The 25,288-nt window shown below is 39.5% G+C and overlaps 3 protein-coding genes across 3 annotated transcripts; all 3 read left to right on the forward strand.

The window, feature by feature from the left end:
• Positions 1 to 11,224: 11,224 nt before the first annotated feature.
• On the forward strand, positions 11,225 to 12,145 carry LOC135776808 (olfactory receptor 4B13-like). Its single transcript, XM_065287725.1, has one exon. The coding sequence runs from the start codon at positions 11,225 to 11,227 to the stop codon at positions 12,143 to 12,145; it is 921 nt and encodes a 306-aa protein (XP_065143797.1).
• A 2,248-nt stretch (positions 12,146 to 14,393) lies between these two features.
• Positions 14,394 to 15,317, forward strand: LOC135776862 (olfactory receptor-like protein OLF2). Its single transcript, XM_065287778.1, has one exon. The coding sequence runs from the start codon at positions 14,394 to 14,396 to the stop codon at positions 15,315 to 15,317; it is 924 nt and encodes a 307-aa protein (XP_065143850.1).
• Positions 15,318 to 22,951: 7,634 nt separating this feature from the next.
• Positions 22,952 to 23,887, forward strand: LOC135776809 (olfactory receptor 5K1-like). Its single transcript, XM_065287726.1, has one exon. The coding sequence runs from the start codon at positions 22,952 to 22,954 to the stop codon at positions 23,885 to 23,887; it is 936 nt and encodes a 311-aa protein (XP_065143798.1).
• Positions 23,888 to 25,288: the final 1,401 nt, after the last annotated feature.

The raw sequence follows: 25,288 nt of genomic DNA on the forward strand, positions 1-25,288 counted from the left end.
CTTTAGTGCTTCTTTTAGTTCTTCTAAGCTAATCGGGTAATCTAAGGGGTTTTGGTTGTTTTTAATGATGGATTCCAATTGTTTTAGTTTAGTTTGTACATTTTTTTGATCAGGTGTAAGACTATCTGAGGAGATTTCCCTGAATAGGTTTTTAAAATAGTCTTTCCATAGTTCTCCATTTTGTATGGGTATGTCCTGGTTTTGTTTTTTGTTTAGGCTATTCCATTTTTCCCAGAATTGATTATTATGAATTGAGTCTTGGATTTCTTTGAGAGTATAATTGAGGTGTTGTTGTTTTTTGTAGTGAATTGTATTTTTGTAATCCCTAAGTGCTTCGCAGTAGTTTTGTCTTATTTCTGGTTTGTGTGGATCTCTGTGTTTTTGGTTGGAGAGTTGTCGAAGACGTTGTCTTTTACTTTTACATTCATGATCGAACCAGATTTCATCTCCAGATTTTACTTTAGTTTTTTTGTTTGTACGGAGTAGGTTCGCTTTGATTGCGCATCTTTCATAAATATGATTTATTTGTTGTACTGCAGCATTTACCTCGATTTTACTAGTCATAAACTGTGTTGTTTTAAATGTATTAATTAAGTTCGAAATGTCTTTTGAGCTGACTGCGCTAATAAATTCGGTTTCAGAGTTTGGGGACCATTTAAATGTTGGGTTTAAATGTTGGGTTTAAATGTTGGGGACCATTTAAATGTCTCTCTCTCTCTCTCTCTCTACCAGCGCATCGGCGGTCACATTGCTGTCATTAAGGCCGTAGCCAGGATTTTTCAAATACCGAGGACAACCCCTACATTTTTTTTTATTATTTATATTTTTTCCATATTACAGAATAATAATAAACACGTCCAAACTACAATAGCACAAATGTAACTGTGTCTGTGAGAATTTTTGTTGGTGACTAATAGCATCCAAAAAAAATCAGTGGTTACATTTCATCATCTGAAGTCACCCTTTCAGTGGCGGATGCAGAACGTGACATATGGGTGGGCATGGATTAAGTCCGGGTGGACCTGAATCTATGGGTGTCACTTTTGAATAAGAAACTATAACAAGTCTATAAAATTCGTCAAAACTTCAGGAATCACAAGCGTATTGGTGAGAACACCCGAACTGCACGTCACATTTTTGACATTATTGATATACTTTAAATTGTAATGCAACATGACAATTAAGCCTTTTTGGTTAAAAAAATTATTGGGCTGTCATATAGCCTACAAAAAAGAACCTGCACACAGTGACAAGAAATATAAATGAACACAAAAAACCTAATACTTTTTAAAATAGCCTATTAAAACTGTTTAAATAAATTAAGCTACTAAATGCTTAAAATGAAGCTTCACTCTGAGCGAACACATACCTTGACGAAGGCTATTTGCCGATACGTTGGTTATAATAAATAATTTTTGCAAGTGAGTGTGCAGTCACTATTTTGTGTTATAAAATAAAGCTTCTAACATCATATTCTCTTCATACAAATCACTAAAAATATATTTTCGTTCTCAGATATTTAAGTTAACTTACTAAATAAAGAAAGAAAAAGGGAATTGCTAGAATAATGTTTGACTCTGAGGTTAAACGAAATGACAAATAAATAAACATTTAATATACTTTTTGATGACCATAAGAAGCGGGTACTCGTAAAGAGCGGAGCCGAGGAGCGCGCATTTCAGACGTGAACACGAAAGGAATAATGGGTTTAGTTATGCTTTCACTTCATTTCCTGACAGTTTCACTTGTTAGTGGGGATAGTAATAACTAACAAGATGACACCGAATTACATACAATATAATTACCTAACTAAATCTGAGAGAATGCAAACCCATTACAATATTTTTTCCTCCGACGGGCAGGGCGCAGATACATCTTTGTAGCCCGACAGGAATTCGCCATAGCCCCGGGACAGTTAGACATGGATACAACTTCATATGGTGTATTTTACCTATTGCATGTTATGTTAAAAACAGTAAAATTATAAGTAAGCCTGATAACTATTTAAAAACTATTATAAAGAAGTTGAATGTTGCGTTATATGGTTCTTATGAAAAAAATATTCCCGAGCAGCTTTCAGCCATGATCACTTTGAGAACTTTTTTTGCAAGCAAGTGGAAAACGTATTTTGAATAACAATACGTTATAAATATGTGCTGCGCGCTTTCCTCTCAATAACATAAACACACAACAAATATGACAGCGGGGTAAAAAAATAGAAAGGAAACATCTGATCACAGTGATGTTGTTTGATAGCCTACCAGCTCTCTAACTCAGCACTAAGTCACGCCATGTTTATTGCTACACTTTATACAATATAGTCTATTGCTTTTAGCAACAAATAGCCTATCATAACAACCTATAAGCCTACTGTGTAATTGAGACATTCATTTAAGAAATGCATTAAAAGCAGAAAGAATAGGCTGCGGAAATATAGTGGGTTCACTATAATCCACACCACAGACGTTCTTGGTTTGCTTCTTATTTATTAAATCGAGGCAATTGTTTGATTAAACATTGATTAATATTAAGATACAATTTATACAAAACGAAATTCACTTTAAAGAAAGTCTTTCTACAAAACAAACCTATGCAGGGCTCGCAAAATCGCTACCCCGACGTCCCGAGTATTATTTATTTTTCATTTCTGATTGGGCAAGCCAGCTGTCAATCTAGCTCCGCGCCTGCCTGCAATTAGTTTCATTTGCGATATCAAATGAATGTCTTCATTTTATTCATAAAGTCATACCTTTGCAATTCTTTGATCGATTGTGTTTTAGAAGTGTCATGAATTCGGTCTTATTGGCCGCTTTGTCTTTGTTTCACCATGTGTTGTGTTGTATTTATGTTTTGACAGCTCCACACGTGCGCGCCTTCCACCTGGTGACCTCATTATCTCCGACTCTTCTCACCGGCGTCCCACACCTGATCCTTATTATTTGCCCATCCGGTTTGATTTAAATTCCCCTCGCTTCTTCTGTTCCTTGCAAGTTCGTCTTAGTGTGTTCCTGCCCGCTAGTTCTGTCTAGTTCATGTCTAGTCTAGTTCTGATTGTGTCTAAGTTTATTCTTAGATTATTTTCACCGTGCTCTCTGCTGCCTTTGCCCCGTCAGATTCCCCGCCCTGCTGGCTGTCTTTGGATTCTCTCGGTCAGAGCTCTCTTATCGATATCTACACCTTTCGCTGTCCAGCCGCAGTGCGCTCATGTGCGCGTAATTCTGCTGAAGACGCTGACAGCCGCAGTGCGCTCAAGCGCGTAATTCTGCTGATCACCCAGACTGTTGCAGTGCGCTGTCCAGCGCGCGTGCTGCTGAAGACTCTGACCGCTTCTCTCTCTCTCTCTGTACCCCGCCAGGAACTCGTCTCTGTTGACGGACTGTTGTGGTTGTCTTGCAGTCCGGCTGAGTTTTCCACACCTGAGGCCGACGAGAGGATATCGTTGTGTTTCGCCTCTCCAGTGTTTCTAGTTCCCCGCACCTTTTCACATGGACACTGAGTGTTATCTCTTATACATTTTGCATTTTTATCTGAAGTCATTGAGTGTTTTTCTCGTATACATACCATCTGAAGACATTGAGTGTTTCTCTCCTATACATACCATTAAACCCTCTGCTCTGGGATTCCGTGTTGTGTAGTTCCTGACAGGACGAACTTGCCAGAATGGATCCCGCGGAGGGTGAGGACTTATCTGCCCGTATGTCGGACCTTTCATCACGTTTGGACCAGCTCAGTGCCGATGCCACCCAACTCAGCCTGCCATCGCAGACGGAGCCTCATATTACTGCCCCACCTCCATACGACGGTAATCCTACCTCCTGTCGGGCTTTTTTGACTCAATGCTCTTTGATCTTTGCCCTCCAGCCCCGCCGCTATTTCTTGGAGATCACCCGGGTTGCATTTGTGATCACCCTTCTGATCGGCAAGGCGCGTGAGTGGGCTACGGCCGTGTGGGACGCCCGCGATCCTTGCTGTCGGTCGTTTCAGGAGTTTCGCAAGGAGATGGAGAGGCTTTTCGACCGTTCAGTGCGCGGGGACGCCGCTGCGGCTCGGTTGGCACATCTGGTTCAGGGAGGACACACAGTCACCGAGTACGCCATCGAGTTTAAGACCCTAGCGGCTGCCTGCCACTGGAATGAAGCGGCTCTCCGAGCGCAGTTTGTCGAGGGGTTGTCTGATGATCTCCAGGACGAGATCGCTGTCCAGGATCTTCCTCCCTCATTGGATGCTATCATTGACCTCGTTCTTCGGATCGAAGCCCGGAGATTGCTTCGCGAGCAGCGGCGCTCCATTCGCCAGCGAGCGTTTTCGGACAAGACCACCATTTCCCCCTCTTCATCATCTTCACCCTCTGCCGTGTCTGAGCCCATGCAGCTGGGGCGCATGCGCCTGTCACAGAGAGAGAGAGAGAGACGCTTGCAGAAGGCTCTGTGTTTATATTGCGGGAGATCCGGACATTTTGCTAAGACCTGTCCCTTAAAAGGCCGCTGCCCATCTGTGAATACGGGAGTCCTGGTGGGCGCCACTTCATCAAAGCTCTCCCCTGCGTCTAGTACCCAGCTTCCCGTCATGTTGTCCTGCGCCGGGCGTGACCATCCATCCACTGCCCTTCTCGACTCTGGCGCGGAGGGCAACTTCATTGATGAGGCGCTGGTGCGCGCCTGGGGTGTCCCGGTTGTTCCTCTCCAATCCCCTTTGGATGTCTGGTCCCTCAGGGGGCAGCAGATGGCGCGGATTACACATTGCACTTCTCCTGTGAGTCTCTCTGTGTCTGGCAATCATCGTGAGGAGATTGTGTTGCACGTCCTTCATGCGTCTCTATCTCCTATTATTTTAGGGCATGGATGGTTAGCGCAACACAACCCTCACGTTGATTGGCAGCATAGTATTATCTTGTCTTGGTCCCAGTCTTGTCATGTGTCATGTCTTGGTTCTGCTGTTTCTGGTTCTGTTCTTTCTCTTCCTCAGGTTCCGGCGGTCGATTTGACCGGGGTCCCGGCGGAGTATGCGGATATCGCTCAGGTGTTTAGTAAAGCCCGGGCCACCTCCCTGCCTCCTCACCGGCCATATGATTGCGCTATTGATCTCCTCCCCGGCACTTCTCCGCCTAAGGGTAGACTTTATTCGTTATCGGGTCCTGAGAGAGAGGCTATGGACCAGTATATTAATGATGCCCTGCGTGCCGGTCTCATTCGTCCCTCCACCTCGCCCGCAGGGGCGGGGTTTTTCTTTGTTGGCAAGAAGGACGGCTCCCTGCGCCCTTGTATTGATTATAGGGGTTTAAATGACATTACTGTTAAGAATAGGTACCCCCTTCCCTTAATGTCTACTGCGTTTGAGCTCCTGCAGGGGGCGCAGTTCTTTACTAAGCTAGATTTACGCAACGCCTATCATTTGGTGCGAATAAGAGAGGGAGATGAATGGAAGACAGCCTTTAACACCCCTACCGGACACTTTGAGTACTGCGTTCTGCCGTTCGGCCTTTGTAACGCCCCCTCTGTCTTCCAAACTCTGGTTAATGATGTGCTGAGAGACATGGTTAACAAATTTGTCTTTGTGTACATAGATGATATTCTCATCTTTTCTCCCTCTATGCAGGAACACACTCAGCATGTCCGCCGAGTCTTACGCCGGCTGTTAGAGAATAAGTTGTATGTCAAGGCGGAGAAGTGCGAATTCCATCGTAAGTCAGTTTCGTTCCTGGGTTTTGTTGTTGCCCCCGGTGAGATCCGTCCCGATCCTGCCAAGATCAAAGCGGTGGCCGAATGGCCAGTCCCCGACTCCCGTAAGGATTTATTAAGATTTCTGGGTTTCGCCAATTTTTACCGGCGATTTATCAGAAATTATGGTCAGATTGCTCAACCTCTTACTGCTCTCACTTCCACTAAGGAGAGGTTTGTCTGGAATTCCAGTGCTCAGGAGGCCTTTGATATTTTAAAGTCCCGGTTTATCTCTGCTCCTGTTCTCTCTATTCCAGATCCGGCTGCTCAATTTATTGTGGAGGTGGATGCTTCGGATGTCGGGGTAGGCGCCGTTTTGTCTCAGCGGTCTGCTAAGGATGGCAAGGTGCATCCCTGTGCCTTCTTCTCCCATCGGTTAAACCCAGCAGAGCGAAATTATGACATAGGCAATCGGGAGCTGCTGGCGGTCAGACTGGCTTTGGGTGAGTGGCGTCACTGGTTAGAGGGGACCTCGGAGCCCTTCCTGGTCTGGACGGATCATAAGAACCTCGAATACATCCGTTCAGCCAGGAGGTTATCTTCGCGTCAGGCTCGTTGGGCGCTCTTCTTTGACAGATTTAACTTCACCCTCTCGTACCGGCCCGGATCCAAGAATACTAAGCCCGATGCTCTCTCTCGTTTGTTCGAAAGCCCCGGGTCCGCTGGGGACGAAACCATCCTCCCGGAGGGGCGGGTGGTGGGTGCCCTGCGCTGGGGAATAGAACAACGGGTGAGACGGGCCGGCCGGGAGGGGGAAGTGCCAGAAGGGTGCCCAGCGGGTCGATTGTGGGTTCCGAATGCGCTTCGCTCCGAGGTCATCCGGTGGGGTCACGAGTCCAAGTTTGTTTGCCATCCGGGGGTTCGGAGAACGTTGGCTACCGTACGTCAGCGTTTTTGGTGGCCCTCTATGGGTCCCGATGTCAGACAGTTTGTGTTAGCCTGTCAGGTTTGTGCCCGTAATAAGGCCTCTCATCAAGCCCCTATTGGTCTGCTTAAACCATTACCCATTCCCTCTCGTCCTTGGTCACATATCGCAATCGATTTTGTAACCAATTTGCCTAGTTCTAAGGGAAACACTGTAGTTTTGACCATTGTCGACCGCTTTTCCAAGGCGGCTCACTTTGTCCCTTTGCCCAAATTACCCACTGCCAAGGAAACTGCCCAGGTTATGATCGAACACGTCTTTCGCTTACATGGTCTGCCCACAGACGTTGTTTCTGATAGGGGTCCTCAGTTTATTTCTCGTTTCTGGCAGGAATTTTGTAGACAAATAGGCTCCACGGCTAGTTTGTCTTCAGGGTATCATCCTCAGACCAACGGGCAATGTGAACGGGCTAACCAAGATTTAGGTAGAGCTCTCCGCTGTCTGACATCGCAATATCCGAGCTCCTGGTGCCAACAGCTACCCTGGGTTGAATACGCCCATAATTCTCTCCCTGTTTCTTCCCTTAACATGTCCCCTTTTGAGGCGTCCATGGGGTTTCAGCCCCCTTTATTCCCATCACAGGAACCCGATGCGGTGGTTCCGTCTGCGCTGGCTTTTGTCCGTCGTTGCAAACGCACCTGGAGGAAAGCCAGAATTACATTACGTCAGATTTCCAGACGAACCAAAGCCGCGGCCGACCGTCACCGTAGAACTGCGCCCCGTTTTATCTGTGGGCAGAAAGTATGGCTTTCGTCCAAGGATTTACCTCTCCGTGAGCCTTCTCGCAAGTTGGCTCCACGATTCCTTGGGCCATACAGCATTATTAAGGTCATTAATCCCGTGACGGTCAGGCTCAGATTGCCCCCAGCTCTCGGTCGGGTTCATCCAGTTTTTCATGTGTCTAAACTGAAGCCTGTGTATTTTTCCCACCTTAACCCTGTTCCCTCTGCCCCCACCCCTCCCACCCCTCAGCTTTTAGATGGTGCCCCTGTGTATTCGGTTAAGTCGTTACTGGATATGCGTCGCCGGGGTAGGGGATTTCAATATCTCGTTGACTGGGAAGGATATGGTCCGGAGGAGAGGTGTTGGGTACCGGCCCGGGACATCCTGGACCCTGGGCTGATAGAGGATCTCCGCCGGCGACGGGGTGAGCCTCCTCATGGACCGCCCAGTGGCGGTCGTGGGGGGGGAGTCCTGTCATGAATTCGGTCTTATTGGCCGCTTTGTCTTTGTTTCACCATGTGTTGTGTTGTGTTTATGTTTTGACAGCTCCACACGTGCGCGCCTTCCACCTGGTGACCTCATTATCTCCGACTCTTCTCACCGGCGTCCCACACCTGATCCTTATTATTTGCCCATCCGGTTTGATTTAAATTCCCCTCGCTTCTTCTGTTCCTTGCAAGTTCGTCTTAGTGTGTTCCTGCCCGCTAGTTCTGTCTAGTTCATGTCTAGTCTAGTTCTGATTGTGTCTAAGTTTATTCTTAGATTATTTTCACCGTGCTCTCTGCTGCCTTTGCCCCGTCAGATTCCCCGCCCTGCTGGCTGTCTTTGGATTCTCTCGGTCAGAGCTCTCTTATCGATATCTACACCTTTCGCTGTCCAGCCGCAGTGCGCTCATGTGCGCGTAATTCTGCTGAAGACGCTGACAGCCGCAGTGCGCTCAAGCGCGTAATTCTGCTGATCACCCAGACTGTTGCAGTGCGCTGTCCAGCGCGCGTGCTGCTGAAGACTCTGACCGCTTCTCTCTCTCTCTCTGTACCCCGCCAGGAACTCGTCTCTGTTGACGGACTGTTGTGGTTGTCTTGCAGTCCGGCTGAGTTTTCCACACCTGAGGCCGACGAGAGGATATCGTTGTGTTTCGCCTCTCCAGTGTTTCTAGTTCCCCGCACCTTTTCACATGGACACTGAGTGTTATCTCTTATACATTTTGCATTTTTATCTGAAGTCATTGAGTGTTTTTCTCGTATACATACCATCTGAAGACATTGAGTGTTTCTCTCCTATACATACCATTAAACCCTCTGCTCTGGGATTCCGTGTTGTGTAGTTCCTGACAAGAAGTACTGTATGCTTGAACTCTAATGACAGCAATGTGATCGCCGATGCGCTGGTAGAGAGAGAGAGAGAGAGAGAGAGAGAGAGAGAGAGAGAGAGAGAGAGAGAGAGACAAAGAAAAAGAGTGAGCACGGCCCTGTATAGAAGTGGATTGATATGTTATTTGAAGTCGGCTCGTAAAGGACAAAACACCTGATTAAACTATAACGTATTATACACATTTTTTCAGGATGTTCTTGCGACCGGTGGCAACTTGTCCACGACCCGTGGTTGGGGACCTCTGCGGTAGTGGACTCAGTTTGCAAAACCATTGCGAAAGCGTGTGCACTGTTTATTTATTGTTTATGAATTTGTGGATATGGATAGAAAATCTGAGAGCACTGATTGTTTAATTGTGCGTATGGTTTATGAATCCGCGCGCACAATTTGTAACTTGAACAGTTCAATAATCCGAGTATGGTTTATAAACTGAGGTGACGAATTACAAAAACGTGTCCGTTTCTCGTAGGCATAAGAAGATGGTAGATTGCCACCAATAAAATCTACAATCAACTTAGCTTTTGAGAAACGAAGCCAATAGCAGGCAGAAAGGCCCTATTTAATTTATATGGCATTTAAAAACCGTTTAGTATCCTGTCAATAACATAACCAAACAATACACTCTCTGTATGAGTGTATTACAGTTGTTCTACTAAAACTGAACATAAAAGCCAACATTCATCACTGCAGTGGATAAATCATCTTACATGTACAAAGTTTTGGCGAACACGTGCACCACCTGCTGGCCAGATCGATTAACAGCAGATGAGATTATACTCGGTACTCTACTGTTTTTCCTGCAGTTCCCGGATGTTAAATGTTGAAATCTGTACAACTGAATTTTTGGACTTGAATTTTTGGACGCGAATTTAAATGGACTGAAACTTGCCTGCTGAATATTTTACGTTGTATTTTTAAACAGACCGAATATTTTAAAGTGAAATCTAAAAGGTGAATGTGGACTATTGAATTTTTAATACAGAAAATATACACGCATGTTGAATTTCAGCCCTTAAAAATGCAAAACCTAAAAATACAATGCATTAAAATTCAAGCACGGTTAATACAATGCATTTTTTTTTCAGGTAGTACAATTCAACAGGCTGTTTTAATTCAAAAACATAAAAATACAATGCATTTAAATTCAAGTACGGTTAATACAATGCATTTTTTTTCAGGTAGTACAATTCAACAGGCTATTTTAATTCAAAAACTTTTGTCATTATTTTTCTTCCATAGATCTATGCATCATACAGTTTTTTGGTGGCTTGTGAAAGTGTCAATATCTAACTTTTCCAAGGAACAGTCATATGATAGTTTCCCTCAGAAACAATTAATTTTTTCGTGAAAAAAAGCTTGAAAATGTTACGTGAAAATCAATAAATGAATGGAAAGTTATGTTACTCCTATAATTAAAAAGATAAATTTATAATGACTGATGTGGCATTATTTCACATAATGTATCACATAACCAAACAAAATGAACTATTTTGAACTGAAGCTGTATCTTGGAAACTGGAGCCAATTAACATTCTGGACTTATTTTTTTTTTACTGACCCAATTCTGGTCAAATTTAGCTACTCTCTTATAACTGGTGGGTTATTTGGGTTGTAATGTACTGTAACCTATGCTGTTTTTTTCAACACAAAATATTGGGTTATTTTAGCCCATTGTTGGGTCAAATATAAACATTTTCTGGGTTAATTTAACGCAACGGCTATAAGCTCATCACTTTTTGACCCAACGCATGTTTTACAGTGTACTTTCATTTCCGAGGCTTTTTCCTTGTAGACCAGTGTAATGTTGACTCATAATATGAGTACTCATAAAATTTATACACATGAATGTGTTGCCTAAATGCATTATTGAATCAAAAAGTCTGGCATACAGTATGCATGACTACTGTATTAAAATAATAATATGTCCTGCTAAATGTTATATTAATAGTCCATCAGTTTAATCTGTCCAGGGTGTTTTCTGTGATTATGCTCCTGTGACCCTCCAAAAATGAGCAGGCTTGAAAAACAAAAAGATGCTGGTTTCATTTCAAATATCTGTATATGACCTCATATCACCAGAGGGTGCCGTCTTGTTTTTATAAGAAATACGCAATGCTGAATATTACATTAAAAACGGACATTACGACAAACATGTATATTTAATTACCCCTGAGGTTTTTGTGCTAGAACCTTATGGAGAATTTTCTATGGAGAAAAACTATTTATAGGCATCTTTCTTGTCATTAGAGTCTCTGTTTCATGACTGCTGACATGCACAATGACTCTGGCAAAGAATTGGAAATAATCGATATTAGCACATTTGTTTTAAAGGAATATACAGTGTTATATTTTGTGTTATATTTTAAAGCTTGGTTAAAGTTGAGATACAAGAGTTATATTTGTATAGTATGATTCATTTTACAAATTTGTAAAGAATTAAATCTTATTTCACTTTGCATAGGGACAATTTAATTGTTGTTGAACAAACATGGACAATTCAACCTATTTTGTAACATATACTCTGAGGCAACCTGAAGGATCTTATTCACACAGGCACATATATTTCACATGCTTTTCATTCTTTTATATTCTGATATTGTTTCTCAACATTTGGCTCTTTGTTGTTATATTCTTGGAAAGAGCCCTTCATGAACCAATGTACATTTTTCTGTGCAATCTGTGTTTAAACGGGATATTTGGAGCTACAGGATTCTATCCTAAATTCCTGCACGATTTAATATTGGATTCATATGTGATCCCTTCTTACTTGTGTGCCTTACAATCTTTTGTGATCTACAGTTCGGTTAAGTGTGAATATTGTACATTAGCAGTAATGGCTTATGACAGACATGTGGCCATTTGCAGACCCTTAGACTATCACACAAAACTGAACAGATTTACTTGTCTCCTGTTACTTGTCTTTTGTTGGTTTGTACCATTTATCACCACACTCATTGCTCTGTTGTTATCAAATACACTGGCTTTATGTAGGTATCACATTGATAAGTTGTATTGTGACAACTGGTCAATGGTAAAGCTCTCATGTGAATCAACTGTCGCCAATAACATTTATGGACTTTTAAGCATTTCATTTTATTTTTGCATTTTTGCTATCATCATGGTGTCCTATATAAAACTTGCAATTGCATGTAAAGCATCACTGGAGTGCAGAAGGAAGTTTTGGCAGACCTGCGTGCCTCATATATTCTCACTGGTAAATTTTAGTGTTGCTATGCTTTTTGACACCTTGTACAACAGATATGGCTCGAGCAATATACCAGACAGTCTACGAAACTTTTTGGCTTTAGAGATCATTATAGTGCCACCTATTTTTAATCCTTTAATTTATGGCTTAAAACTCAAAGAGGTTCGCAAAAGAGTCTGGAAACAACGCTTAAATATTTGCTGATAAACACATTGAGGAGTTCTATTCTGATTTCTAATGTGTCTGCTGTTGGTTTTATTGTATGTCTGAAAAATACAACATCCTGAGGACTTTCAGCATGCAATACTGATTCCTTATTGTAAAGTGAACCATACTGTAAGTCAATGTATGCTTCACTGTTCTGAACTCCAGTAAAGTGTTCATAGTTATTTTTGTTCCACTGAAATATTGTATGTGTACAATTTAATCCGAACTGCACAGCATCTGATTTATGAGGCATGTTGACTTTTCTTAGTGTGTAAGTAGCCTAAAGAACTGTGTGCCATGGATAATAAAAAAATCATGTTTTAGAAAAACAGAAAGTATTGTGGCCATTCTTTAAACTGTCAAATTAATCAAAGCATTTAGAAATAAAATATCAATGACCTAATAAATATAAAGAGTCTGTGAAAGGTCACATTTAAAGGAACAGTATGTAAGAAATGTATATCAATTAATCATAAAATGGCCCTGATATGTCACTAGACATTAAGAAATCATTTTAATTTCAAATACTTATATCACTCACAACAGTGGTCTGGCCAGGATATTGTCATTTAAAAAGTGGAGTTGCAGCCCTCAACTGATGTTTATGTTGTCATTTTGTGTACTGGCCACTAGTTGTGTGATTGTAGTACCAGTTTTAGCCACAAGTTTTGTGAATGCAATACCAGTTTTGGCCACAAACCTACATACTGTTCCTTTAACTGTGTCCCAAAGATATACAATCATATTGGTTTTGACCTCAGACTCTTTATTCATCTTTACGGCTCTTTTAATCCTTTGGAAACATAGCAAAAACGTTTGATCATGAATATTGTTAAGAAAAATTATATGCAAACTTAGGTATAGACAGTTTCGTAAATAATCTCTGTTCATGTATAATATCTAACATTTATCAACTATTACACTGAGCTAATGTTACTGTGTAAAATAATGTATATAATGTTAGCTTAGGTCCTTGAATTCAAATTCATGGCTACCAAACCTGTTACCCTTCGTCTTTAGCAAATCTAAACGTATTTGTTTCAGAGATCAGTTTAGACACTAGTCAGATTAAAAAAATACAGACCTGAAGTTCACTACGGTTCAGGCACGTAACTGCGACAATGCAAGTGCGTCCGATAAAAACGTCTATTTGATTGTATGTAATTTTTATTAACTGTTTTAGTCAGTTTTATTGGTTTTGATAAGAACATTGAGGCAGAAAATTCTTATAGGCCCTAATGGCACTGTGTCCTAAAGTCACTCCAAATCACTACAAATGCATCATTTGTATATGTCCTTCCATAATCTGTTCTGCAATGTGTTTTGTTCTTGCTGTTTGCACTTTGTTCTCTCTTTGTTCCAATAAAACTAGGATCTAACACCTGACAAGAATGTATGATCTTTTGATTAAACGATGTTGAACATGGCCATTTGTGCAACTATAGTAGCCGTTATGTAATGACTGATCTCCTTGTCCGTTTCAGCTGGTTCACGTTCTGAACAAAAGCACGTTGCGGTAGGCTAGTGCTTTTTGTCCCTCTCTGCTATTATAGTTTTTCAATATGGAATATGGACATGGAAGCCTTATTGGACTTACTCGTTCTATGTAAATAAAGAAAAGAAATTCAAAGCTTACAAAGAAAAGTCAGATCACTGGCAGAGGTCATTTGACACCAATGAGGACATATTTATGAATAAAGAATTGATTTTGACTAATAAAGTACTTAAAAAATACACATTATCCCTTTAATAAAGTTGCTTTATATTAGATAGATGAGCTGACATGAAACACTTTCTTTTTTCTCTATCTACTTAACAATACATTTTTAAATGATCTGCTTTTCACAATTAGCTGATTTTTGTTACAGGACAGGCCCTATACATCAAGAAATCCATAACATGTTATGTATAAAAGAAATGCACAGACATTACATAGAAAAATACCTAGGGTTTATTTTCTAGGGGGAATTGGCTTTGACCAAGTATCTATTTATAAGGAGTGGTCTTCAGTCATTTCATGACTGGGAATAAGACCACAACTCTTGGAATAACCATGAAACGTGTTTACTAGTTTCAGGCTCTTATATTTTTAAGGTGTGCATTTTCTGTCTGTAAGGAAGCTTACCATGTTTGTGATTTAAGATAAATGTTTATTTGTTGTTGTTTTAAGTGTTGCTCATTTTAAATGATTAAGGTGTGCATTCTGCATAGAAACTCTTTAAAAATCCAAAGGAACACATTTAAAATGGATAACAGGACCTATATGATCTACACCCTGTTGGAACCAAGAAACTCAAAATCATTCAGGCACATCTATTTCACATGCTTTTTTGTTCTCTATGTCCTGATATTATTTCTGAACATTTGGCTCAGTGTTGTCATTGTTATGGAGAGAGCCCTTCATGAACCAATGTACATTTTTCTGTGCAATCAGTGTATTAATGGAATATTTGGAGCCACAGGATTCTACCCGAAATTCCTGCATGATCTAATATCGGATTCATATGTGATACCATCTTACTTGTGTGCATTACAATCTTTTGTGATTTACAGTTCAGTTGAATGTGAATATTGTACATTAGCAGTGATGGCTTATGATAGATATGTTGCCATATGCCGACCTTTAGACTATCATTCAAAGATGAACAGCTTAACTTGTAGCATGCTTTTGGTCTTTTGTTGGACTGCATCATTTGTTACTGTTTTCATTGGTACTGTCTTGTCAAATACGTTAATGTTATGTAAAAATCACATTGCTAAATTGTATTGTGACAACTGGTCAATGGTCAAGCTTTCATGTGACTCAACTGTTACTAATAACATTTATGGATTTCTGATTATTTTATGTATTTTCATGTGTTTTACTTTCACTATAGTGTCCTATGTAAAACTTGCAGTCGCATGTAAATCATCACTAGAGTGCAGGAGGAAATTTTGGCAGACCTGTGTGCCTCATTTGTTTTCAGTTGTCAATTTTTCTGTTGCAATGTTTTTCGACACCATGTACGGCAGATATGGTTCAAGTGATTTCCCAGAGGATTTGCGTAATTTTTTGGCTTTAGAGATCATTATAGTGCCACCTTTATTCAATCCTGTAATTTATGGCTTAAAACTCAAAGAAGTTCGCAAGAGACTTTTAAAACCATGCAAAAACATGGTAAAAAAATAAAAACTGTTTGACATCCAAATCTGATCTAATATATCATATTCTGAAAACCAGTAAAATACAGAAAAATGTTTTGTATTCTCTGTCTCAGATGAACCTGTACCTCTACCACTTACTATGTATGTAACACAGAAAGATTATAGTGTAGATCGTTTTATCTGTATGCCATAACTGCTCATTATTATAATAATTCATTTTGCATTAAATCCTACTGAATAATTTAAGCTAGAGAATTATAAGAGAAAGAGCATAAAAATGAAATCTCTTGAAATGACTCAAAAACTGTTATTGCAATTCCTTTATGATTTCATTTGACATTTATTTTCAGTTGAGCAGAAACTTGAGCTAATTTGATCTTTATGTAGTTAGTTTATTTTTAATGAATCCTACAGTATTTGTGCATGATAATTCACTGCAATGTTAAAACAGCCAGTACCACAACACAACAAAAGGACTTTATAGCACCTGACCTCATTATTAACCAGCAGGTCAGTGCCACACACAATAACAGCATTAGAGCTTTACTGTTTACCTGTTTAATGTCAGGTAGAAAACTTTTTATATTTTTATTTATGGCTTTTAACTCAAAGATGTACATAAACAAGTCTTAAAATTATACAGTGATATAATATTAAAATATCACAAATCATGTTTGATCTGACCTGTAGTGTTTTAGCCTACTTTGTCTAAACTATAACACTCTTTCATAACAATGTCTTTTTTATGTATAAACACATTACTGAACATCAATGTAAATTAAGTAAAGCTTGAAACAAACAATATTCTAAAGTCATATTTAAAAAATGCCATTTAGGGCTATGACTGAACCTAAATCAGTTTTGTGGACATCACCAACTAACAACAAACGTTAAGTTTTTGCAAAACACAGTCTTGTCCACCAACGTAAGTTTGCATGAAAATTTTACATACTACAGTACACAGTATGATGGTTTTAAAGCTTTAAAGTTGCTGTAGGCAGTGTAAAACATGTTAACAAGACACATACAAGCTGAGCTGACCACAATAATCTTCCTTTATTAGTGGATTTAAAAACATTGGTCCCTGTAACACTTTACAATAGGGTTGTATTAGAAAACATAAGTAAATGCATTAACTAACATGAACAAACAATAAACAATACAGTTTTGCAGCATGTATTAATTCTTGTTAATGTTAGTTAATGTGTATATAGTTATTCATATTAGTTCATGGTGCATTTATTGATGCGAGAATGTTTGTAATTATACATTTATTAATAAATGTTGTAATTAAAATGAAGTAAGTTTAATTAATGCTGAAGAAGTATTATTGTCTCGGTTACATTTGTAACCATGGTTCCCTGATGGAGGGAACGAGACGTTGTGTCGATGACAACAGTATGGGGTGTGCTCTTGAGAGCCAATCTGGTCTGACGATAAAATTGTGCAAATGGTATTTGCAAACCAGTTTCCGCCCAAGCTTGCGTGTTTAAAAGAGCTGGATGGCGCCTTGCAAGGCTGACATCGCCGTCGGTGTATGAATGAGTGCATGAATGGGTGAATGTGAGGCAAAACTTGTAAAGCGCTTTGGACGGCCAATAGTCTTTGCAAGCGCTATATAAATGCGGTCCATTTACCATAAAAGCAGACGGCAAAGCTTCATTAATTCAATTGGGTCTAAGGAGCTTGATACGACTCACGTCAGCGGAGTGGGGCAGCGTTGTGGCACGGAGGACACAACATCTCGTTCCCTCCATCAGTGACCGTGGTTACAGACGTAATCGAAACGTTCCCTTTCTGTCATCCACTCGACATTCTGTCAATGACGACAGTATTGGGTGCCTATATGAAGTGCCACAACGCTGCTCCCTTTCTTGATGTCCATAAAGCGAGCATAGGCAAGTACAACGTGCCATACTGACCACTAAATTGAAATCAAGGTGTAACGGGGTCCTCATCCAAGGAGGGGCAGCAGACCCCTTAACAGTAACACCAAGGGGTCGTTTTAAAGCAGACAATATAAACCCAACCGCAGGGTGCAGAAGAATATTTGGAAGTGCCAGATGAAAAAAGTATAAGAAAAGAGGCACTACCTCGCCCACTGGGGAAGATCGTATGCAGAAAGACAATTGTCTCACCATCTGGGAAGAGCACATGTCAAAAACGTGTCAAAAACTCACAGCCGAGAGAAACACTGTAGCGGTCATACCTTGGGAACGCTGTCCAAACTGAGAGAGTGGAGAAAAACAACTGGACACTAGTCATAGTACTGGCATAGTACAGAAAAAAGTACTGAACCAATGAAGACTCAGAAAAGCCTAATAATGGAAAAGGACCAAACCATTCATTCAAGAAGGACACTTTGGTATAGGGCCAACTAATCAGTTCATGCTGTCCTAATGATCTTACCTTAACAGGAAGGTGATGGGCTGCAATGGCCGTGACATACACCTTGAGGATAGACAGGAAGAGTTTCTCTAATCCCTCTTGAAGCCATCTGGTAGAGGGGACTTTAGCCTGGGCGATGGTTTCAGCCACAGGCCCTTAGGCATCTTCGTCCCATCCAAAAGCCAGACATGGAGGTTCCACAGGTCGGGCCTTGGCTGCCAGATCATGCCCTGCCTCTGAGACAGAAGGTCGTGCCTCAGGGGAATCGGCCAAGGAGGAGCAGTCACCAGTAATAAGAGCTCTGGTTGGGCCAAAAAGGCGGACCACTCTACACCTTGAAACTCGTCCCAGAGGCATACCAGCCATGAGGAACGAAAGGTCTTGCCAGGGGCTAAAAGAGTGCATCAATGTGTGGTGTCAAAAGAACACGACGGGTGCCTGTGTGCCACGCTCACCTGCGGATGATGAAGTGGTTCCATGTGCATCAACCAGAGGGGAACGACCGCCACCGAGGATGCAATGTGTCCCAGGAGTCTCTGAAAGGGCCCGGGGATGATGTAATAAGGTGAGGACAGTGGCGTTGATAAATTCCTGCATGATCTCTGGGTAGGACATACCCTCGTGCAGATCTTTTAATGCCTTTTCCTGGTGGACCTGCAGAATTGCCATTATAGCAATGGGCTCTACCTGCTTATTTACTTAATTGTTATATTTTTTTCAGTATATGTATAGGTAATTGGTTGTTTTGTGATATTATGAGATTCTGTGGCTACCTGTTTTGGCCAGGACACTTCTGAAAAAGAAATAATACATTTCGGTTTTACATTTCCTAGTTAAAAAATTAAATAAAATCTTCTGTATACCCTACATTCAGAAAAAAGCAAAAGTGAAAAATGTAACAATCCATTTATTTGCAAGAGCCTCACAGGGACTTTACCCTGAACAAAAATGGGGTAAAGCCATCAATTGCTTAAGATACAGTTATTGTTTTAAATTCTCTGTTTAAATCATGGATTAACATACAAACAATAAATAACCATACCAACTTTGCGATTTACACCCTGATGGAACCAAGAGACTTAAAATCATACAGGCATTTAGCCCATCATGAACCAATGTATATATATTTTTATGCAATCTGTGTTTAAATGGTATATATGGAGCTACAGGATTCTTTCCTAAATTTCTACACAATTTATTATTGTATACGTGATCCCTTCTTACAAGTGTGCCTTACAAGCTTTTGCGATTTACAGTTCAGTTAAGTGTGAATATTGTACATTAGCAGTGATGGCTTATGACAGACATGTGGCTATGCAGACCATTAGACTATCATTCAAAGATGAACAAATCTTTTTGTCTTCTGTTGGTCTGTAATTACAATGACCATTAATGTTTCCTTATCAGATAGGTTGTCATTATATAAATATCATATATTGTGACAACTGCTCAATGGTAAAGCTCTCATGTGAATCAACTGTTACCAATAAAATATTTGGATCTCTGGTTATTGTATTTATTTTTAATTATACAAATAATATATCTTTTTTTTGTTTACTTCCCATCTATACATTAATTCTCTGTTTTGGGAGATATGAAGTATTTTTGTACCTGTTTACCACTCAATTCCTCAACTACACCATTAGCTTACTCTCCTGAAACATTTGATAAAAATAAGATTATTCCATCAGGTATAATTGTTCTTAAAATACATGTAAAACATTATGTTGTTTAGAAATGAATATGACAAAAAACATCAAGGTTTTTTTTGTGCTCATCCACAGTATATTTTCTGCCTGGTTTAGCATAGAGCCTACATGTTTAGATTCATATCCTTTTCCTTAAAAAGAATTGTGGAACTAAGTTTGGAACAAGTTGTACTTCCCACTACCTGTGTGGCTCTTATGACAGTCAAGTCCAAATTTTGCCTCCCAGCTCCCCTTGGAACATCATGGAACGTCTTTTAAACGTTAGACAAAGACATTATAATTACGTCTTTTGGACGTGTTTTTGCTCAGTGGGTTCTCGGGACAAATACAGATGACATTTCTGACTGCTACAGTCTGTCTGGAAGCCTTTTTCGTTTCAGTGTTCTGCAAAGACATGTAAATAAAAACATATACTTTTTCTATATACAAAAAAGGCCTACAGTATTTCTCTTAAATATTGTTCAGAAATCTGTCTAAATCTGTGTTAGTGAGCACTTGACAAGATAATCCATCCAACTCACAGGTGTGGCACATCAACATGCTGATTAGACAGCATGATTATTGCACTGGTGTAACTTAGGCTGGCCACAATAAAAGCCTTGCTCTCTGGCACCCTGTTTCCAGCCAGGCTTTCCGTCTGTTTGGCTACATCTTGGGCTCTTCTGCCACTGTCGGCAGCTCTGTATCCATCAGTCAGCACCCTGGTCTTCTCCACTATGGCTCCTCCCTCCTTCCACTCCTCCATGGCTTCTCATGCTCATGTGTCGCCCTGCTCAAGGCCCCATTCTGAAGTGCATCCCTCTTCCTCCTTCTGGCAATCCGTTCGCTCCCAGAACCCCCTCCTACTCTTTATTGCTCTCCACAGCGCAAGGCCGCAGGGATCATCTGCATTCACTCACCGGACTACATTACCCATAATCCTTTGATTAACGTCTTCACCTTTTCACCATTACCTGGTCTGGTAACACTAAACATAACTTTAGTCGACAGACTATGGGTAAATACAGCTAACATAGACGAGAACCGACAATGAATAAAGACAATGGTGATATATCTATATTTATTTCACCATTGTCTTTATTCATTGTCAATTCTCATCTATGTTATCTGTATTTACCCATAGTCTGTCGAATAAAGTTATGTTTAGTGTTACCAGTCGTCATCCTCCTCATCCTTCATACACATACTGTGACCCATATTACAAAATGTCTCTGCACACCTATAGATAGGTACATGTCAGCCAAGGGGATAGGTATAATTTAACATTTTAAAGCAGTAGATGTGCACACTGTCAACATCCAGTACCTGAAAAAGTGTTGATGTCCAAAACCTTGTGTAGTATATTTGGTGGTAAGACCGGATTGAACTGTGACCTTAAGAAGTAAAATAGTACACCTAAATGAAGGTCAACTGGGATGTATGGAATTAAACATGATTAAAAATTGTATGAATGTCTTTTAGATGTCTGTAAAGACATCAAAAAAATCCTGTAAGGATGTCACTTGGATTTCAATACAACGTGAACACTTGAAAAACATCCTTTAAAAGATGTCTTTTGAACATTTAACAAACATGTCAGTAGGACGTCTGATTTCAACACAAAAAAGACGTCTATAAAAGACGTTGCATGAACGTTCTCTCTAGCTCCCCTGTGGATGCCTTTTGAATGTTCAACAAACATGTCAGTAGGACATTTTTTCAACACAAAAAAGACGTCTAAAAAGACATTGCAAAAACTTTCATTCTGGATACTCAGTGGACGTCTTTTAAACGTTCAACAAGCATGTCAGTAGGACATTTTTTTCAACACAAAAAAGACGTCTAAAAAGACATTGCAAAAACTTTCATTCTGGATACTCAGTGGGCAACTTTCAAACGTTAGATAAAGATGTTATAATGACTTCTTTTGGACGTGTTTTTGCTCAGTTGGTAGCCTCAGGCCATTCAGAAAAACAGATTTGTTGGCAGAACCTAATTAGTGCAATGAAGAAAAGTGTTAACCCGATTAAAGGAGCTTTAACTGAAAAGATTAAGATATTGACAAAATTGTAAAGCCTTTTACCTTTATTATTTTATTGCCATTCAAGCAGCTGAACATACAGAGCCAGATAAATAAAATGCTTATTTACAAAAAAATAAAAAGATATCAGACGTTCTTTCAAGGCCAATTCTTTGGTCACATTGTGTAACCAGAGTTTGTAAGCTACATGAATGATAATAGTGTGTTTGTGTACTGTATATGAACACTCCACTGTTAGGGGTTGTGTACACCAAAACTTTTACGCCCGCGGCCGGCGCATGTTTTCAATTGTTTCCAATGGAAGCCTGGCGATTTTCAAATAAGCCAGCAGCTAGCGGGTTTTTTCCGCGCTGAAAACCGGCGCTCGGCGGTTTTTCCGCGCTCGGCGCTGAGCGTCGAAAGTTGAAAGAGATTCAACTTTGGGAGAAAAGCTCCGCTCATCAATGTCAGTTCTCACACGGCCACCCAATCACAGTGGAGGAGGGGCGGGACATTACCACAGCAACCAACCGGCTCGCAGCTGAAGTATCACAGCTATCAAAGCGCTCAGCTGAAGAAAGCTGGCACTCAGCGGAAAAACAGCTGGCATTCGGCGTCCTCAAGGCGTTTTCAGCCGCGTTTAAAAGTTTTGGTGTGTCCAGCCCCTTAGTCCTGTTAAACAATGTGTCTAGTAGGACTTTAAAGGGATAGTCCCCAAAAACAAAAAATCTGTATTAATGTACTCCCCATCATGTTGTCTGAAACCTTTATGAGTTTCTTTCACTCTAAAAATGGCTGGGTTATTATTATCCATAATGGGTAAATATTGGACAAAACACATGCTGGGTTAAAATGACCCAATGCTGGGTTGTTGTTATGCAACCATGGGGCATAATACTTTGGAAGTCAATGGGTACCTTCAAGTGTGTGCAAACTGGTTTAGAACAACATGAAGTTGAGCAAATGATGAAAGAATTTTCATTTTTAGGCATCCTTCTAATTTTAAAATGAAACATATAGATTTTAGAACTCAATTAAGAAATTAAGGTTCTTGGAAAATTTTGTTTGTGAGCGAAAAAATCAATCATTGGAGAATTCCCAACTGACGAAAGCCTTCTTATAAAACCATGCAAAACCTTGCCAATTTCAATTCCAGACACGTCCAGCTCCAGAGCTGCGGATTATTTCATTTGCCTTTTTCTGACTGTGAAGAACAATAACTGATACATCTATGCTGCCCTACAAAGGCAAAGTGCAGTAACTATGCATTTGGTCAAAATTGAGTTAAGGATTGAAATGGGCTTTGTGAGATCTGATGTGTCTTGTAACAAAGTCTCCTGGTTCAATTTTGTCCCATTTGAGAGAAACGTGTGTGCCAAAATTGCAGTATCATGTTTGACTGGCTGGTGTAAAAACTTTAAGGGCATTTTACTCTGTTTCAGTTTTGCATACAGTAGTTACTGCACTTTTGGAGGGCAGACTGTGACAACAATGGCAACTGAAGCTTATTGAAAAGCTGTTTATATGTTGTAGAGAGCTTAAAAAGTGACTTTAACAACCATTATGGATAACTCTTCTTATCCTGTGATGCTGACTCTTATGGTGCCCAAAGACTCAAAATCATTTAGGAACATATATATTACTTGTTTTCTTTTCCTTTATTTGCTCATACTGTCTTTAAATTTTCGACTTGTTTCTGTCATTGTCATGGAGAAATCCCTTCATGAACCAATGTACATATTCATGTGTAATCTATGTGTGAATGTAATGTATTGTGCCTCAGGATTCTACCCTATATTTTTGTATAATTTGATTTTGGATTCATATGTCATTTCATCTTACATGTGTGCTCTGCAAAGCTTTGTCATATACAGCTCTTTAATGTCTGAGGTTACAATATTAACAGTCATGTCATATGATAGATATGTAGCCATATGCAGACCTTTAGACTATCATTCAAAATTAACTAAAAGCACCTGCTTGAAATTAATTCTGTTTTCCTGGATTGTACCAAACTGCTATGCAGTTCCGGCAAGCCTCTTATCAAACTTAAGGACATTTTGCAAATATCACATTGACAAATTATATTGTGACAACTGGTCTCTTGTAAAACTGTCTTGTGCATCACCTTTTGTTAATAATCTTTTTGGATATTTAATTTTTGTCACATTTTTTTTATTTTTAGTTGTTATCATAGTGTCATACATTAAACTCATTGCTGCATGTAAAGCATCTTTAGAAAACAGAAGAAAATTCTGGCAAACCTGTTTGCCACACCTACTGTCACTCATCAATTTCTCATTTGCTTCTTATTTTGATTTAATGTATAGTAGATATGGTGCTAATGATATTCCAGAGAGTTTACGGCATTTTTTGGCTTTAGAACTGGTTATAGTTTCACCTGTTGTTAATCCTCTAATCTATGGATTAAATATTAAGGCAGTGCGTGAAAGAGTTTTCCCTTCATGTATTATATTGAGAAAAAAATGTTTCACATAAATTACATGTACTGAAAAATATATAAATACATGTACAGTAAAAGGTTGCTGTGATAGTGATTTTATAAACAGATCATTACAAACTGCAAGAAAGAGTTTGTTTTTCACACACATTTTTCTGGTCTAATACAGTATGCAAACTGTCAAAATGACATAAAATGCAGTCCAAATAAGAGCAGTGTTAGGAAAAGTTACTTTTAAAAGTAATGCATTACAATATTAAGTTACTCCCCAAAAAAGTAATTAATTGCGTTACTCAGTTAATTTCCATGGAAAGTAATGCTTACATTATTTTTAAGTTACTTTTGCGTTATTCTTTTCTTACTTGGCTGAGGCTTGATCTCTTTCAGGCCTTGCAGGTGTTTGATCGCAAAAATATCAAGCTCTGGCCTGCCATCTTTATTCAGTATATTATTTAATTTTTTTAATTAATTTAATTAAACTGAAAAGTAACTCGCATTACTTTTTGAAAAAAAAGTAACTCAAATATTAATGTTTAAATTGCAGCTGGGTTGCCGGTAATTTACCGTAGATTTAAATTTATGTTTTTTTACTGGCAACATTTTGTTCAAAGTTAAATGATCATTAAACAATTACAAGTCTTTGTCTTTACAGAGTAAAACTAAAAAAACAGCATCAAGCTAAACATTCTGGGAAACAAAATCTGAAGCAAAAAACAGAAAAAGGTTGAGGATGATTTCTGGTTCCCAGAATGCTTTGCATGAGGCTGTTATTGTATAGTTTTATTCTATAAAGATAAAGACTTGTTAATATTTAAAATGTATTTAACTTTGAACAAACTCTTGCCAGTAAATAACATAAATATAAATCTATGGTAAATTACCGGCAACCCAGCTGCAATAACATTGTAATTTCTACGGATTTTTTTTACAGTGTACTTTACTTGTTACTTCAGAAAAGTAATATTATTATGTAATGCGCATTACTTGTAATGCGATACCCCAACACTGAATAAGAGTAAAAAAACTTTTTGCAAATAGTTTTAAAATTGACAATATTTTATCTGATTTCCGAAAAATATTTTTGAGCACAAGCATCAAAACTTTTGAGTGGATTTTAGATGCAACTTTAAAAAGAAATTGATTATTAAATTCATTTAATTATTTTGTTGAGTAATTATTATAGGCAAAAGTGTCTAAAATGCTAGGAATCTCACATTTTTGGTATAATAATCTATTAAATGCAGCAACATCTGTGTTTTTCTAGTCATCTGTTAAATGGAGACGATAACTCACTTCATCGTTTACTTTGGGATATGTACCTTTTGCATATCGTTAACATGTACTAATACACACTTTCACACCAAAAGAAACGTAAAAACGTAAATTGGACAATACATGCTTTTTATAGCTTTTTAGACTTTCACAGATCACTTGTCATC

Source organism: Paramisgurnus dabryanus, chromosome 18, assembly GCF_030506205.2.
Source record: "Paramisgurnus dabryanus chromosome 18, PD_genome_1.1, whole genome shotgun sequence".
Classification (NCBI taxonomy): domain Eukaryota; kingdom Metazoa; phylum Chordata; class Actinopteri; order Cypriniformes; family Cobitidae; genus Paramisgurnus; species Paramisgurnus dabryanus.